At 43.4% G+C, this 14,738-nt stretch overlaps 1 protein-coding gene across 3 annotated transcripts; it reads left to right on the forward strand.

Moving 5' to 3' along the window:
- The first annotated feature begins 1,042 nt into the window (after positions 1 to 1,042).
- On the forward strand, positions 1,043 to 14,715 carry golga3 (golgin A3). 3 transcript variants are annotated; one of them, XM_037481321.2, is made up of 24 exons: positions 1,043 to 1,152; positions 1,971 to 2,248; positions 3,224 to 3,505; positions 4,348 to 4,460; positions 4,612 to 5,315; positions 5,421 to 5,529; positions 5,859 to 6,165; positions 6,297 to 6,499; positions 6,607 to 6,744; positions 6,954 to 7,115; positions 7,204 to 7,572; positions 8,008 to 8,085; positions 9,013 to 9,276; positions 9,463 to 9,557; positions 9,834 to 10,050; positions 10,305 to 10,448; positions 10,583 to 10,780; positions 10,872 to 10,988; positions 11,229 to 11,368; positions 11,477 to 11,609; positions 11,833 to 11,955; positions 12,035 to 12,199; positions 12,518 to 12,684; positions 12,911 to 14,715. In XM_037481321.2, the coding sequence occupies exons 2-24, from the start codon at positions 2,089 to 2,091 to the stop codon at positions 13,089 to 13,091; spliced, it is 4,569 nt and encodes a 1,522-aa protein (XP_037337218.2). In that variant the 5' UTR covers positions 1,043 to 1,152; positions 1,971 to 2,088; the 3' UTR covers positions 13,092 to 14,715. The 3 variants fall into 3 exon arrangements, with proteins under 3 accessions (XP_037337218.2, XP_037337219.2, XP_037337220.2); XM_037481322.2 differs by having other exon boundaries at positions 3,224 to 3,379; XM_037481323.2 differs by lacking the exon at positions 3,224 to 3,505.
- Positions 14,716 to 14,738: the final 23 nt, after the last annotated feature.

Genomic DNA, 14,738 nt, shown 5'->3' on the forward strand with positions numbered 1-14,738 from the left:
CCCGAAATATATTTTATTTTTGTATTCTGTTTTTGTATAGGAAAAGTGTTGTCTAAGTCAAACTAGTGGAGAAATATAGCATATGGGGGGGGGGGGGTGGATGACTACATGTGTACAGGCTTGTCTGTTTGAACGGCTGGCTTGTTTACCTGAAATGTGCTAATTTCATTTTGTTTTGCAATATCGTTTTTAAGTAAAATAAAACATTTGCATAAAGCAAGCCAATCCACTTGTCCATGTTGATAAGAGCATTAAAATGAAAACAAAATTATGGGAAAAAATAAATTAAGGGACATTTAGAATAGATAAAAATGTGCGATAAGAGGGTCTTAGTGTAAGTGTTAGTACCCATTGGACACCAATATTGAACTCAGTTCAGACTTGCTTGCTTATCACACAGATTAATATAAATATGAATTATGCATGGGCAAACAACAGTGAAGAGCATTGTTGTTTCCCTCATTATATGTAAGCCCATGTGCAGAATATGATCAAACAAAAATAACCCTGCAAAACGTTATTCTTTTACAGGTGGTATAGTGCATCTCTTAATCTATTCCTGTGCACAGCTGTTGAAGTAATGCTGACTAAGTACCTTCAATATATTGCCCCCATGATCAACAGGATTGTGTGGGGCCATATTTATATGCCATTTGAACTAAAGTCCTTTATATAAAATACTGTATAATATCATATTATTGCGGCAGTGGTAATATACAGCCAAATGATTTGTTTATTAATGCCATCTTTACATTCCGTTCATCGTCAGGCTGCATGCACATCTTAAACCGCCACTGACAGCAGGTAGCAAGAGGTGACACCTGCAGCGGCGGGTTAGCAGCAGGACCACTGCTGAAAAGTGGGGCGCAGGTCTGTGAACACAAGTCTGCTGCAAGTACCACATGCGCCAGATCCACCAGGAGTCCCCCTTCCAGTATCATTCGTATACATTACATTGACACATTTTATTATGCATTTTCAATTAATTTATCTTAAAGATTTGTTTTCTTATTTAAAAAAAAATAAACAAAACATTTTGAGCAGGAGCTATTTTCTCTTCCAGATGTGTTTTTTTTCCTCTTTGTTTCCCGTCGGACGGATGAGGGACGGACACCAAACAGCCACGTAGTAAACGGCGAAGCTCTCAAACGGGTGAGCATTTATTGTGTTTTGCTACACTTGGCGATACTGTCATTTTCCAAATTACACTTGGGATTTTATAACACACTTACGCGGCAGACAGTAATCTGTTGACTGATTTGAAAACGACTCGAGCAATCCCATCTTCTCCACTGGCGATTCTAGCAAACGTTAGCAAATGTAGCATGACAGGTTCCTCCGTAAACACACGAAGCTCGCTAGCCGCTGTCAAGCTAGCTAACGCTAGTCCAGCCTTAAGTCGCCTTTCTTCCTTGTCAACAGCCGGTACAGTTTTACTAAACCCAGTCAACACATAAGGGCACGTTATCACCCATCACACGCGACGTCGGCTACGCGCATCAACCACTGTCTCGTTTTGACTGCTTCTGCCTGGTGACTGACACTGAACCCGTACTCAACGGCGGTGAACGCCGCTTGCCGTATGCTAACAGCTAGCTAACTTAGCAACACCGCCTCGGAGTCGGAGGGTTGTCATCGGTGGCCAAAGCGGACGATGCTTGTGAGGCTTCAGACGTGCAGGCGTCTTGGGATATTGCCACGCACTTTCAGGCGACAGCTGCACACACCGTCAACGGAGTCTATGGTATCTGCGAATGGGTCGAAGTAAAGGATTTCAATTATACTCGCTAGTTTTTCTAAATTTAACGCGACGCAATCCCCTTAACCTACCAAGCCAGCTTGTAAACTCATGCCTCTAGCTTACGTTTTGAATGGCGTTGTTACCTAACATCCTCCGGGTCTAAAAACAGATGGAGCTACAACCTCTCCTGGATATCGTGCAATATTGAGTTATTTCCTTATTTATTTAGCGCTGTCTGTGTTCCTGGACGCTGACATGCTCCCAGCTGGACTGCCTCCGATGAAGATGGTTCTGTGAGCGTTTCGTATCCCAAGAGGCGCCACCAACTCAGTGACTTCTTGAGTTTCATGAGGGGAATGGACACTAACCACCAATCAGAAACCGCTCAGATGGAGGCTAATGCTCACCAAGAAGACCATCCAATGAAATCCAAAGAGGACGGTGAAACGCAATTATTGCAACAAGGGCTGGACAACACACAAAATGCCAAAGAGTGCATTCATAATGGTGAGTGCTGATAATAACTCCCTGCCCCTAATCTAAATTGCAGCTATTTCAAAGACTAGAATTCATTTTGTTTGGGGAATATATTCTTCCTGGTATTAGCCGGGGTCCAGTTCTGCTCCCTGATCCGCAAAGATCTTCCCGCTTCAGGCATGTAACTGGAAACACTTGCTTTCTGCGGTGCGTGACCTGTTTTTCGTGGTTACTACACGGCCCGAGGCCTTTTCCTGCTGCGTGTTAAATGTACTACGAGCCGATACGACAAATAAACGCTAAATTCAACTGGAAAGGCCGTTTGAAGGGTGCCAAAGTTTAAGTCTAGCGTGGAGGAAATCCCTGAATATATACTTTGTGAATATAGAAAGAATGTAAAAGTCGATGCATCAGAGACCTGTGTGCCGTCTGTTGCCAAGACCGTACTTTTTCTCTTAGTTCGACTGGTGATGTACAGACTAACAGGCAAACAGAATTTCCTCTGAATACTCTGCTGGATTTGTTTCTGTTAACGATGTTGCCTTAAGTAGCATTTGGGATTTCTTTTTTTGTTTGGCAGTTTCATTGTAGTATGAATTCTTTCAAAGAAATCTTAACTATTTAGCTGTGTACTATGTAGGTGTGGTTTGATCAGATTAGTTTTACTGTGGCCTGGCGACATATGCAAACAATCCCACAGCTAAGCCTATGCTAAGCCCTTTCCATTTCAAACCGCTGAGAAGAGCACAGACAAAACTGCACACACATAAAGTGTCATTTAAAATAAACTAAAACTGCCTTTCCGTTTGTTTGTCTTGTAAGATCAGCCCCAACCGTGCGCCACATGCTGCATTAATGTCTCAGCCACCTCTTTGACTAAAGCTATTGTAGTTGAATAGAGTTGCTCAGCCTGCTTTCCAGGTGGAATAACTTCCCCCTTGCACTATGGCGGACCAGAACTTACCCTGACTAGTTGTCAAATACCACTTCTCACTTCTCTTTCAGGTCTTTTCAGTTCTGCTGTAATGCCGAATGGAAACGCACTGGCAGAAGACTTCAGTGCTGCAGGGAACACCCATATTAATGGGTGCCTGCCTATGGCAGCCCCTCCCCAGACCACCAGCTCCCCAGTTAACGCCCAGACACAAGAGCCCTCCCCAGGTTTGGCTGCTTTTCCACCCATGATGATAGAGAGGTCTGAGGGGGCTAGTGCTGAGATCACGCTTCACAAGGGTGACTCATTGCAGTCGCTCAGACTCAGTATGCCTTTGCAGGAGACTGAATTGTGTAAGCATAAACTTATGTGGAGTGAATCCCCCCCTCTAAACCCCCCCCCCCCCCTATATATTAACCTCATTTTGCCGTGGGATGTTTTGCTTTTCTTGGTTTATGTTCACATCCGCTTTAACTTCCTTTTGATTCCAATCCCTTTTTGCATAAAGCCAAGATTGCATTTGATTGTTTGATTAGAATTTGGTGTGGGTGTTTTCGTTGGAACCCTATTTTGACTAATGGCTGCATTTTGGAACTAACCCATCTTGTATGTCATGTTTTGGGAGGATTGTAAAGACAGGCTTCGGTGCATTGTTTGCCGCTATGAAATGTACTAATTTATGTATTGGCACAGACTTGGTATTTAGATTGGATTTGCAATATTGACAATATTTGCAACATAGCTGATGCAGTCATGACTGAATTCAAGTTTTTCAAATCTGCATGCAATAACCATGCAAGTGGAAACAGTGATAAAGCATCGGTAACTGTTTAAATATATGGTTATAACATGTATTCATGTTCTCTCTGTAAAAAGCTGAACGTTGCTGTGCAGTCTGCAACTTACTAGTTGTGCTGGTTTGTGCCTCCCAAGGGTTAACAAAGGCAACTCCAATTTGAATAATTTGTTTACTACTGCTGTGTGAGCAGTGAGGACAGATTCCTGACCCTAAACGAACAACATTACACAGGCTTTTACTTGGAATCAACGTGACCAATAGTCACCTCATTAGGATTCAAACCTATACAGTCAGAACACCAGGTCTTGTGTAAATAAAGAGCTATAGTGCGTTGTGCAGTATGTAATAAAACTGATAGGGGCCCTTTTTTTTGGGCCAAACATGCTTTGTTTTCAGCTCACCAGAAGCCATCACTAGAGATGGAGAATGAAGAGAAGATCCGCCTGGAGGCTCGTCGGCGTCTGGAAGAGCAACTCAAACAGTACAGAGTGCAGAGACATAAGGAGAGGGTGAGTTAATGGTGTCCACTTCACGGACCACACCAGCTGTCCTTCTATTTCCCTTCCAGGTCCTAGTGTTTCCATAAAAAACGTTGACAGCTCAAGCATCATGTAAACCCGAACATTTATATTAACATTGTTCATTTGGTTTTATTTCTAGTCTCACCGCACCAGCACCAAGAGCACGGCGTTCAGCACCCTGGATCCAGAGCTCATGCTGCATCCCGAGGATCTGCCCAGGGCCAACACTACGTCCATGACCAAGGAGTATTCCTTCCTGAGGACCAGTGTCCCCCGTGGCCCCAAACTGGGTAGCTTGGGAATTCCCCCCTCCAAGGAAAGAAAGTCCAGATCACCCCGCCCAAGCAAGATCCACTCCTTGGCTGACTACCAGTCTCCTGAGGCTGATGGTGCAGGTGGTGGAGGAGGAGGAGGAAGCGGCGGAGTCAGAGCAGCAGACAACACTATGAGCTCCCTTCAGTCATCCGCCATCAGCTCAGTGTCCACTTTGTCTGAGACGGACGGACAGCCCGCCGCTTCACTCCAGTTTGGGGACAATGTGTCCGAAATAGACGGGAGCGAATCGGGAACGATGCCGGGGAACGACGGCAACGACAGTGACAGCTCGTTAATCAGCAGCGTGTCTACCAGGGCGACGTACGGGATGCTCACCGCAGCAGTGGAAATGCAGCGGGGGCCCTACACGGTGAAAGGGAGGGAGATTGCAGCGGAGGCCATGGGTCAGTTTCCCTCCCTGCAGGAGGTGCTGCAGGCGGCCAGTGAAGAGCAGCACCTGCTGGAGCTGGAGCAGGGGAGAGGAGGCACTGGGGAGCCTCGAAGCCGCAGAGACAGTTTCTCTAGCAGGTATTTGTCAACGTCGATAGGAAAGAAATACAAAGCTGTTGAACTGTTCAAAATCTTCCATTTGTCTTGTAATTTATGCACCCATATTTTTCACATTTCTTGCAGTGTTTCTTTGGAGAGTTCAGTCATGGGCCATGATGATATGCTGCAGGTTCTGAAAGAGAAAATGAGACTGGAGGGTCAGCTAGAATCTTTGTCATCTGAAGCCAATCAGGTATTATAAGATACATTTTTTATATCCCCCCATCCATGCTTATTCTCTCCAGCTTTTGACAAAATAACATGGAAACTGTTATTCATATATAGTATTTGTTATTTAATTCACCAAAGTCCTTTTAATTTTGCTTACACTCATGCACATGAACTGAGCTTCTTTTAAATCCATGTTGTGTACCGTGTACTGCTAATGACCAGTTCATTTATCACACCGACCAAAAAGATGAAATTTAGCCCAATGGCTGTCAATTTCCCCGCCCAGATAACTATCCTGGAAACCAAAGATAATGGGGCTGAAGAGCTAACCGTCACTGTCCTTTTCTCCAGGCTCTCAAAGAGAAGACGGAGCTTCAGGCCCAGCTCGCCACAGTGAATGCTCAACTGCATGCAAAGAAGGAGGAGGCGGAGGTGAGCCAAGAGAAGCAGAGGGCCCTCAACACAGAGGTTGGCTCACTGCGGAAAAACTGCAACCAGCTAGAGAAGGCTATGGTGGAGCTCCAGGGCAGTCTGGAGGGCAAGAATGCCAATCTGACTTCTCTAAGTAACGACTTGAAGTTGGCTGAAGACCAGTACCAAAGGCTGATGGGGAAGGTGGAGGAAATGCAAAACACTGTAACCTCCAGAGACAACACAGGTTTGTGACTTACACCGAGAAAACTGAGCTTGGCAATAAATGGATTGTTCTCATTCTAATGACCCCCCCCCCATTCTGGTTTGCATATCCAAACTCCTAAATTGAAATACAATTTGGTCTAACTTTTGCAGTCCAAGAGTTACGACAGCAGTTGGGTGGTCTTCAGAGCCAGCTTCAACAGGTGCAGCTGGAGCGAAGCACCCTTCAGAGCCGAATGAAGACTTCCCAGGCGGAGATTGTTTCACTTCAGCAGCTCAGGCAGTGGTATCAGCAGCAGCTAGCTCTGGCCCAGGAGGCCAGAGTACGACTGCAGAGCGAAATGGCCAACATGCAGGTAGGCTTGATGCTAATGCAGTTGGCTTTTCATCACGGTTTGACATTTGACCGACATGAATCGACATGACACTTTTCACCGTTTTTTTTCCCCCTCGTCTCTCCCAGGCTGGACAGATGACTCAGATTGGTGTTCTGGAACATTTGAAGCTGGAAAATGTGTCTCTGTCCCACACACTCACAGAGACCCAACACCGCTCTATCAAAGATAAAGAGCGTATTGCTGTCCAGCTGCAGAGCATTGAGGTATTCTCTCCAACATCCCCTTTGTGAATATGCTATCATCGGGTTTGTCTGGTCTATATTTCCAGTGAGGAAATAACCCATACAGTAAGCTCATTAAGGACCCCAGATAAAATTGTGCATTTCTAAATTGCCACAACAATTTTTTTTATCTTTCTCTTTTTAATCGGCTAAGCATGTTGTTTTAAAACATTGGACTGTCTGTGACTTAGGCCGACATGCTGACCCAGGAATCAGCTTATAAGCAGATCCAGGATGCAAAAAACATGGTGGAAGATGATCTGCAGCACAAACTGGAGGAGTTTGAGGATGAGCGGGAACGCTTGATTAAATTGGCTAACACAGCCAGCACCATGGAAAGGGAACTGGAGCAGGTAGTCAAGCCATTTGTTTTCCAATTCTTGTGTTCTGTAAAAAGTGTATAGTAATGTTTTCTAAACTGCCTTTTGAAATCTTTCTTAGGCAAAGTTGATCCTTTCTCAGAAGGATGTGCAGCTGCAGTCCCTCCAGAAGGAGCATCTGGAGCTGATGCGCCAGCTGACCATCACTCAGGACAACCTGCAAACCAAAGAGCTGTTCATCAACCACCTAGAAGCTAGATACCAGGAGCTGGAGGCCCAGCTGGCTGAGCTGCAGACAGACGGCAGCGCCAAGGACGACAGCATCCAGTTCCTCCAGAACGAGAAGATCGTCCTGGAGGTAGCGCTGCAGGCGGCCCGGGCCGAAAAGAACCAACTGGACGAGGGCGCCGAGCGGCTCGGAGAGGATGTTTTGGCGGCTTCAGATATCTTGGATCAGCTCAGACAGGAAGTCCAGATCAAAGCCAATCAGGTATGAATGCAGGTGGGAGGGGAAAATATAAAAATGTCATAGGGACGTACAAATGCAAGCACGACTGAACCACTACCAGTGACTTAAAATGATGGGTATTCCCATGTGTGGTTCTTTTGGCATCAATATATTCCCATCTACTTGTGTTGTGACATCTTGAGTATGTTATGGTCAAATAGTCTCTGCATGGTGAGCAGCAGTTATTTTGTCATAAATCAGTGTAAGAATTTCTGAGCTGCTAGAAACTGTTACAGAAGACCACTTCTCAGGATCCCTCTTTGTGTACCTCTGTCCCAAAGGTGTGTGTTTTCCATTTAGCTTGCGCTGTGAAAATGTACGCTTATTGCAAGTAGATTTTGAATTCGTTTTGTAGGTTGGAGGTTACCCCTCCACCAAAATGTAGTGAATAATGAAGGGCCTTTTTCTTTGTTACAGATTGAAACGCTTCAACGGGAAAATGGTTCCCTAAAGAAACAAGCTCAGAAACTGAGGGAGCAGTTCCAACAACAAAAGGTAAGGCCTCCTCCTCGCTCTCGCAGTACGGGGTACCAATGTACAGCTGTCTGTAAAGTTTTTCGAAGCCAGTGGAGACTGTGGACTTGACGTACATTTATTATTTTCATTACATTTATTCATGAAAGAAAAAAAAAAATCTCCCAGCGGACTATGGCTGGTGTTGTCATGGGAGGATGTGATGTGGAGCCAGATGGCTGTCATCTTGGCAGAGATGACAGCCACGCCTCAGCTGAGGGGTGGATGTTGCTTATTTTGCAGTAACAGGCTGTCAAAAAGAGGGTGGAGTTCATTGACAGAATGACAGAAAAGGGAATTCTATTAGATTTCCATCAAGCTTTGAGCTTTTGTAGCCTTTTTCAGACTCAAAGAATTAACATGCATTGGTGCGTCCACCAAACTGTATTAGGAACTGCTAAAAATTCCATGGAAAGCATAATAGTGCTAAAGAAGAAAAATTTGGCTCTTTACTGCATCTGAAGTAACTGTTATTGAAAATCAGCAATATGCGAGGTACTCTGGTGTAACATGACTGATTTAACTACTGGTTTTAGGTGTACATGATCAAAAAATACATCAGTTTTCCATTGGTTTCATCCTGAAAATCACAATAAAATGTCTTGATGCATTTAGTATTTGTGTTTTCATGAGAGGAACCAGCACAGTTAATTAGGCTAAAAGAAGTAAAGCCTGATAACTTTTTGTTTGCCGTAACCATGGGGAAAGTATCTCTGGAGCTTAGAAGTGAGGCAGTGAGGAATTCAAATGCTGCAGCCCTCTCTCTCTCTCTCTCTCTCGCACTGTATCTACTGGATGTTGAAGTATTTTGCCCACTGCCTCAGAGAGTCGAGACAAATCCGAGGAGCACTGCTTAAAAGAAGAGAATGCTCAGTCCGTTATTCAGACGCATGGATATCCACCCAACAGGTGATGGTGGAGGCCTACCGTCGGGACGCCAGCTCCAAAGACCAGTTGATCAGTGAGCTCAAGTCCACCAAAAAGCGCCTGTTGGCGGAGGTGAAGGACCTGAAGCAGGAGGTGATGAGCGTTCAGGGGGAGAAGCAGAATGCAGAGCTGGAGCAGGCCCGCCTTGCAAAGGAGGTGATCAGAGTCCAGGAGCAGATGAACAACATGGAGGTCCATCTGCAAGCCATTCAGACAGAAAGGGATCAGCTAGAAACCCAGATCCAGGTCATTATGAATATTTGTTCAATATTCCTGGTCAAATTTTACTTTAAGAACTTTGACAATCAAAGTAAAGTAAATCCTGATGTTTTTGGGTTAAGTATAAGCATGTGTAAATAAACCATATGTTGTCAGAAGGTATAGTGTGAATCTCATTGCAGTGTGAATTTTGCTCTCTTTCTCCCAATCTAGTCTTTACAGTTTGATCAGAGCCAACTAGCTGCAGTCACAGAAGAGAATGAAGGTCTGAGGAAACAAGTGGAGCAATTGGAAGGAGAAGCCAAAAAGTGAGTAGTCCGCTGCATATAGATATGGAACGCTTGAATGACTCCCACGGTAATTATTTGGACCACGGTGCATATCTCTTATCAAGTGATATTTATAAATATTGGCTATTTTTATTTTTGGAATGCTTATTCATTTCCTGACACACTCTCTTTGTCATCTATATCTGTAAAGAAAAGCACACCACTTGCGTTGTTATGCATGTATGGTCTACTGTCAGAACAACTGTATTCCCCCACGGCCATTTTCTAACTTCAATGCTCATCTGCATCATGTAGGGCCATCACGGAGCAGAAGGTGCGCGTGAAGCGGCTCGGGACCGATTTGACCAGTGCTCAGAAGGAGATGAAGGCCAAGCACAAGGCCTACGAGAACGCTGTGGGCATCCTGAGTAGGAGGCTCCAAGAGGCTCTGACTGACAAGGAGTCCGCTGAGGCAGAGATGGTCAAGCTCAAGGCCCAGGTGTCGGAGGGGGGAAACAGCCAGGCCTTACAGGTACTGTATAAATCCGCCAGACCTTCGACAGTTACTTGAAATCACAACATTTGTGAGCAGAGCAATCTGCAGTGTACGACCTTTACATTTAGATCAGTACTCTATTTATGAAAATGAAAAAGGATGGCATTTATTCTACGCTTATCCTCAACTTACACCTAAAGATATTTGTAGTTTCATTTGGATTAATCAGGAATAACTGTACGTGTAACCACAATGTATGAAAGTGCCATGTGGTTTTATTTTCCCTCCAGGAGAAGATCAAGGCTCTGCAGGCTGAGCTTCAAACTGTGGGCAAAAGCAAGACTATGCTTGAGAAGGAGCTGCAGGAAGTGATCACTCTCACCTCCACAGAGCTGGAGGAGTACCAGGAGAAGGTCATGGAGCTTGAGGATGAGGTGAACATCGTTTATTGCGTGTTTTCCCTAGAATGATGTTGATTGCAACCCTGTATGAGCAGTGTGCTTTCACGTGTCTATTCACTCAATTCCTGTATTTTACTTTGTAATAATGAGGTGAATTATTTCCATAGCTTCAAGAGTCTCGATGCTTCAAGAAGCGGATTCGAAAGTTAGAAGATGCCAACAAGAAGCTGGCACTGGAGCTTGAACATGAAAAGGGGAAATTGGCTGGTTTGGCACAGTCCCACAATACACTGCGGGAGCATTCCAACATTTTGGAGTCTGCCTTAGCTAAGAGAGAGGCCGATCTTGTTCAGCTCAACTTACAGGTGAAAAATGACATTTATTTTTTTTATTAATAAAAATAAAGTATATACAATTTTTGAATTGTCTGAACAAAACCTATTCATGGTTTTACAGGTTCAAGCTGTTCTGAAGCGTAAAGAGGAGGAGGACCAGCAAATGAAGCAGGTGGTTCAAACGCTCCAGCTTGCCCTGGAAAAAGAGAAAACCAAAGTCAATGACCTGAAAGAACAGGTGGGAGCTTTAAGGATGCAGTGTGTTCTCTTTGCACGTCATTTTTATTTTGCCTTTTAAATCATTCCAGCTCACAAGTCTCGTTATTTGAATTGTTTGACGGCAATTTTCCTGGCACAAGGTGCACAGTAGGAAATAGACTAGTTGTGACATGTATTTGTAGTACGTCTAGGAGCTTTTCTGGAACACCGTGCTCTTTTGGCGTCTTTCGGATTGTACTAATGTCACGTGTCCTTTCAGGTGGCAACAGCAAAGGCTGAAGCAGCGCACAATAGACGGCACTACAGGGCAGCTATGCTGGAGCTGTCGGAAATCAAAAAGGACCTGCAGGCTAAAGTGGACCTGGTCATTGCTCTGCAGAGTGAATCCCACAAACTACAGTATGTGCATTTGCCTGATTTAAAGAATGCAGTGACTTGCTTCAGTATCTTATGTATTATATCTTACTACTCATTTGTCATTAAACTGTCAAATGTCTTACCCTGCAGAGCTCAGGATGAGCAGCACACTCAGGAGGTTTCCAGGTTCCAAGAGGAGCTTGCTGAGGCCCATTCACAGCTCCAGATCCTGCAGAAACAACTGGACGAGGAAATGGCCAAGCAGCCCCTCACTAACCAGGAGGTAAGAGACTGACTGAAATAATAAGCTGATGACTGATTTTTTTGAAAATTGTGATAAAGGGAACGCCATGAACTTGATGCTTTTGTTTTATTAAATTAATTTTGTTGTGCTTTTTTGCGTTTTTAACCTGAATTCATTATAGTTTTTGGCCATGTGCTTATATCATTTTTCTGGGAGAACACCATTTTGTGACACTAATGTCTAACAATGACTGCTGATTCAGGTTGAGGACCTGAAGTGGGAGGTGGAGCAAAGGCAGAGGGAGATAGAGGCTCAGAAGCAACAGCTGGAGATGATGGAGCAGTGTCAGCTCAGGGAGCTAGACAACCTACAGAGAGCTCTGCAGGCAAGGATTCACTTTCCACTTTCAACAACGCTTCTTTATTCACTGACAGTGTTTGTAAAGCTAAATCTCTATGTCTCAGAACATCAAAGTGGAGCTGGAATCGGTGCAGGATGAGCTTAGTGGCACCAGGAAGGACAAGTTTATGCTTCAGGCCAAAGTGGGTGAGCTGAGGAACAGCATGAAGACAGTCCTCTTGCAGAACCAACAGCTGAAACAGGACCTCAAGCAGAGTCGTCTGAGGAAGGTAAAAACATGGCATACTCATCAACAAGTCGGGCTCTAGTGTTCAGTCACTCTTTGCCTTGGAATGAAGGCTCCCACACACACTTTTTTACATTAGTAAAATATACATATCAGCTATCATCAGACAAAATTGAAGAAAAAAAAATTAATAGTGTGTCTGTGTCTTTTAGTTTTTACCTTTTGTAAATAGTGTCGTTTGAGCTGAGGTGTACACATTCATTTCTATTAGCAATGCATACATTACAAAGCTTTAAAGTGTTGCATAAATAATTTCAAGTGAGAAACAATCCTGAAATTTAGTTTTTCATTATTTGAGCAGCAGCGCATGGATCTGATGAGCGAGGGGAACCCATCCACCCCAGTGACACCAGTTAAGATTCCAGACTGCCCAGTGCCTGCCTCCCTGTTGGATGAGTTGCTGAAACCATCGACATCTGTCAACAAAGAGCCCCTCAACAACTTGCACAATTGTCTACGGCAACTCAAGTAAGCCTCTCGCACTAACCAAATACTCTGGTTAAAGGAGTTCCTTCTGTGTCCTGCTGCCGCAGCTTCAGCTTTCTTTTCAACATATACAGGCCAGCCTGGCGTGTTTTTAGTGCATGTGAGTGTGCCACACTGTCTAGCTCAGCCCCCATGAAGTGTTTTTTGTTATGTAATGCTTAGCAGCTTTTTAAATGCCAGAATACATGTAATGTGTTTGTATTCTCAGGGAAGAAATGGACAGCCTCCAAAAGCAGATGGAGGAACACACAGTAACAGTGCATGAGTCAATGAGCTCATGGACAAACGCAGAAGAGGCTCAACTGGAGCTTGAAAACAACATCTCTGAATCTTCAACGGCTCTAAACAATATGGATGGCAAAAATAACAATGAAGCAGAGCAACAGTAGTCATAATAAAATAACTTGTCTCAGGCCATAAGAGGGAGAGTGGAGTTTTATCCACAAAGGCACTTTTCAGCCCGTTTATTCCCTTTCTCTTTTCTTAACAATTGCTGCCAACATTTGGCATTGTCCCATTTGCGCAGATGGGCTCATTCAGAGTTATAATGAATATGCCATAGCTTTATTCTTTCCTCTTTATTTGACGGTTGTTTATATTTTTGTTATGCTATTCTCACATTTATTTATTTAGAGTAATAAGTTATCTGACAGCCTCTCCAAGAGGATCCCCCATCTTGAGTTTAGTTATCATAGATACAGATGTGGTCAAGTATGGGATTTTGCTAATCTCAACAGCCGGTTTTCCCATTTTACGTTGGAATTTTTCCTCTCTAAAATGTATTCAGTCATCATCCTCCTCGCAATATAAAACCAGTGGCTGTGTAAGCTGCTTAGGGATGCTTGACATTATTTTGAAAAGTGTTATTGTGAGAGAAAAAACACATTAGTCTGTCACCAGACTGGCTATGAAACTGTTCTTCCATTTCTTTGTGCCTGTGAGCAGGAGCAGTTGCTCAACTATGATTTAACTGACATGGTTAGACATCCACATAATTTCTAAGCTGTTGATGAAACATCAATCATTTTTGATAATGTTGAAAGTCATGTGCAAATGTGGTCAGTTCTTTTTGTATTGGCTCTTGTTAAAATTCAGTGTTTCTTACATTTGTTGTAACCATCTCACATTCAACTAAAAACAATAATCTCAGTTGTAAATGGAGGTGTTTTGTCTAGCATGGACTGCAGTTATTTACGCAAAAAAGCCTTAAGCAATCTTTAATATGCTGTAAAGGATTGTTAACAGTTGATTTAAATGAGCATATTCTGCTGAGGGTGTGCAATCTGTTATATTGTGTGTGTGCAAATCTTAACTGAAGAATGGTTTTATTGTAAAATAAGTGAGTCCTATAAACCGAGAAAGAAGAGTTGTACGGTGAGGCAGAAATGTTACTACTTCTAACAGCAGGTGCAAGCAGATGTGTTCATTTTCTGTTGCATTTGGTACATATTTTCAAAGTATATACGAAATTGTTATTGTTTCATGGCTGTTTCATGGATATGGGGATAAGTTAATTGTTTCTACAGGTTAATATATAAATTTCCTTTTTGGTAAGATTGTAGAGTCAATAACGTGTAATAGTGTAAAAGCAGAAAGTACTTCTGGCCTGGCTTCACTAGGTCGTCAGTGTAAAGAGGCGTTTGGATGGTACAGAGAAGCTTTCTGCAATCACTGCAGCTGTTGTGTCAGTGTTCATTCCCACACTAAACTGATTTTTGATAACAGTTCTATGCTTGGGACTTTCCAAAGGGACAATACATATTTTGAAGAGAATACTTACTGAGGCAAAAAATAAGCAAATGTATTTATATGTGTTCAGATCTGTTTGTGGGCACTACTTCTTCCTAACTATTCACTGTAACGTTAGGTATCAATAACATTTGATCTTTGGCACTTGCGCTCATGTTGCTGTATCTGCTTTTTTCAAAGATTGGAATTGAGTCATTCCTATGTTTTAACATTTGTGTTGGGAGATGTGATTGTAATTATCATAAAATTGCACTATTCATCTGTCGTTATAGTTTGTTCTCATTCAT

This window comes from Pungitius pungitius, chromosome 5, assembly GCF_949316345.1.
Source record: "Pungitius pungitius chromosome 5, fPunPun2.1, whole genome shotgun sequence".
Classification (NCBI taxonomy): domain Eukaryota; kingdom Metazoa; phylum Chordata; class Actinopteri; order Perciformes; family Gasterosteidae; genus Pungitius; species Pungitius pungitius.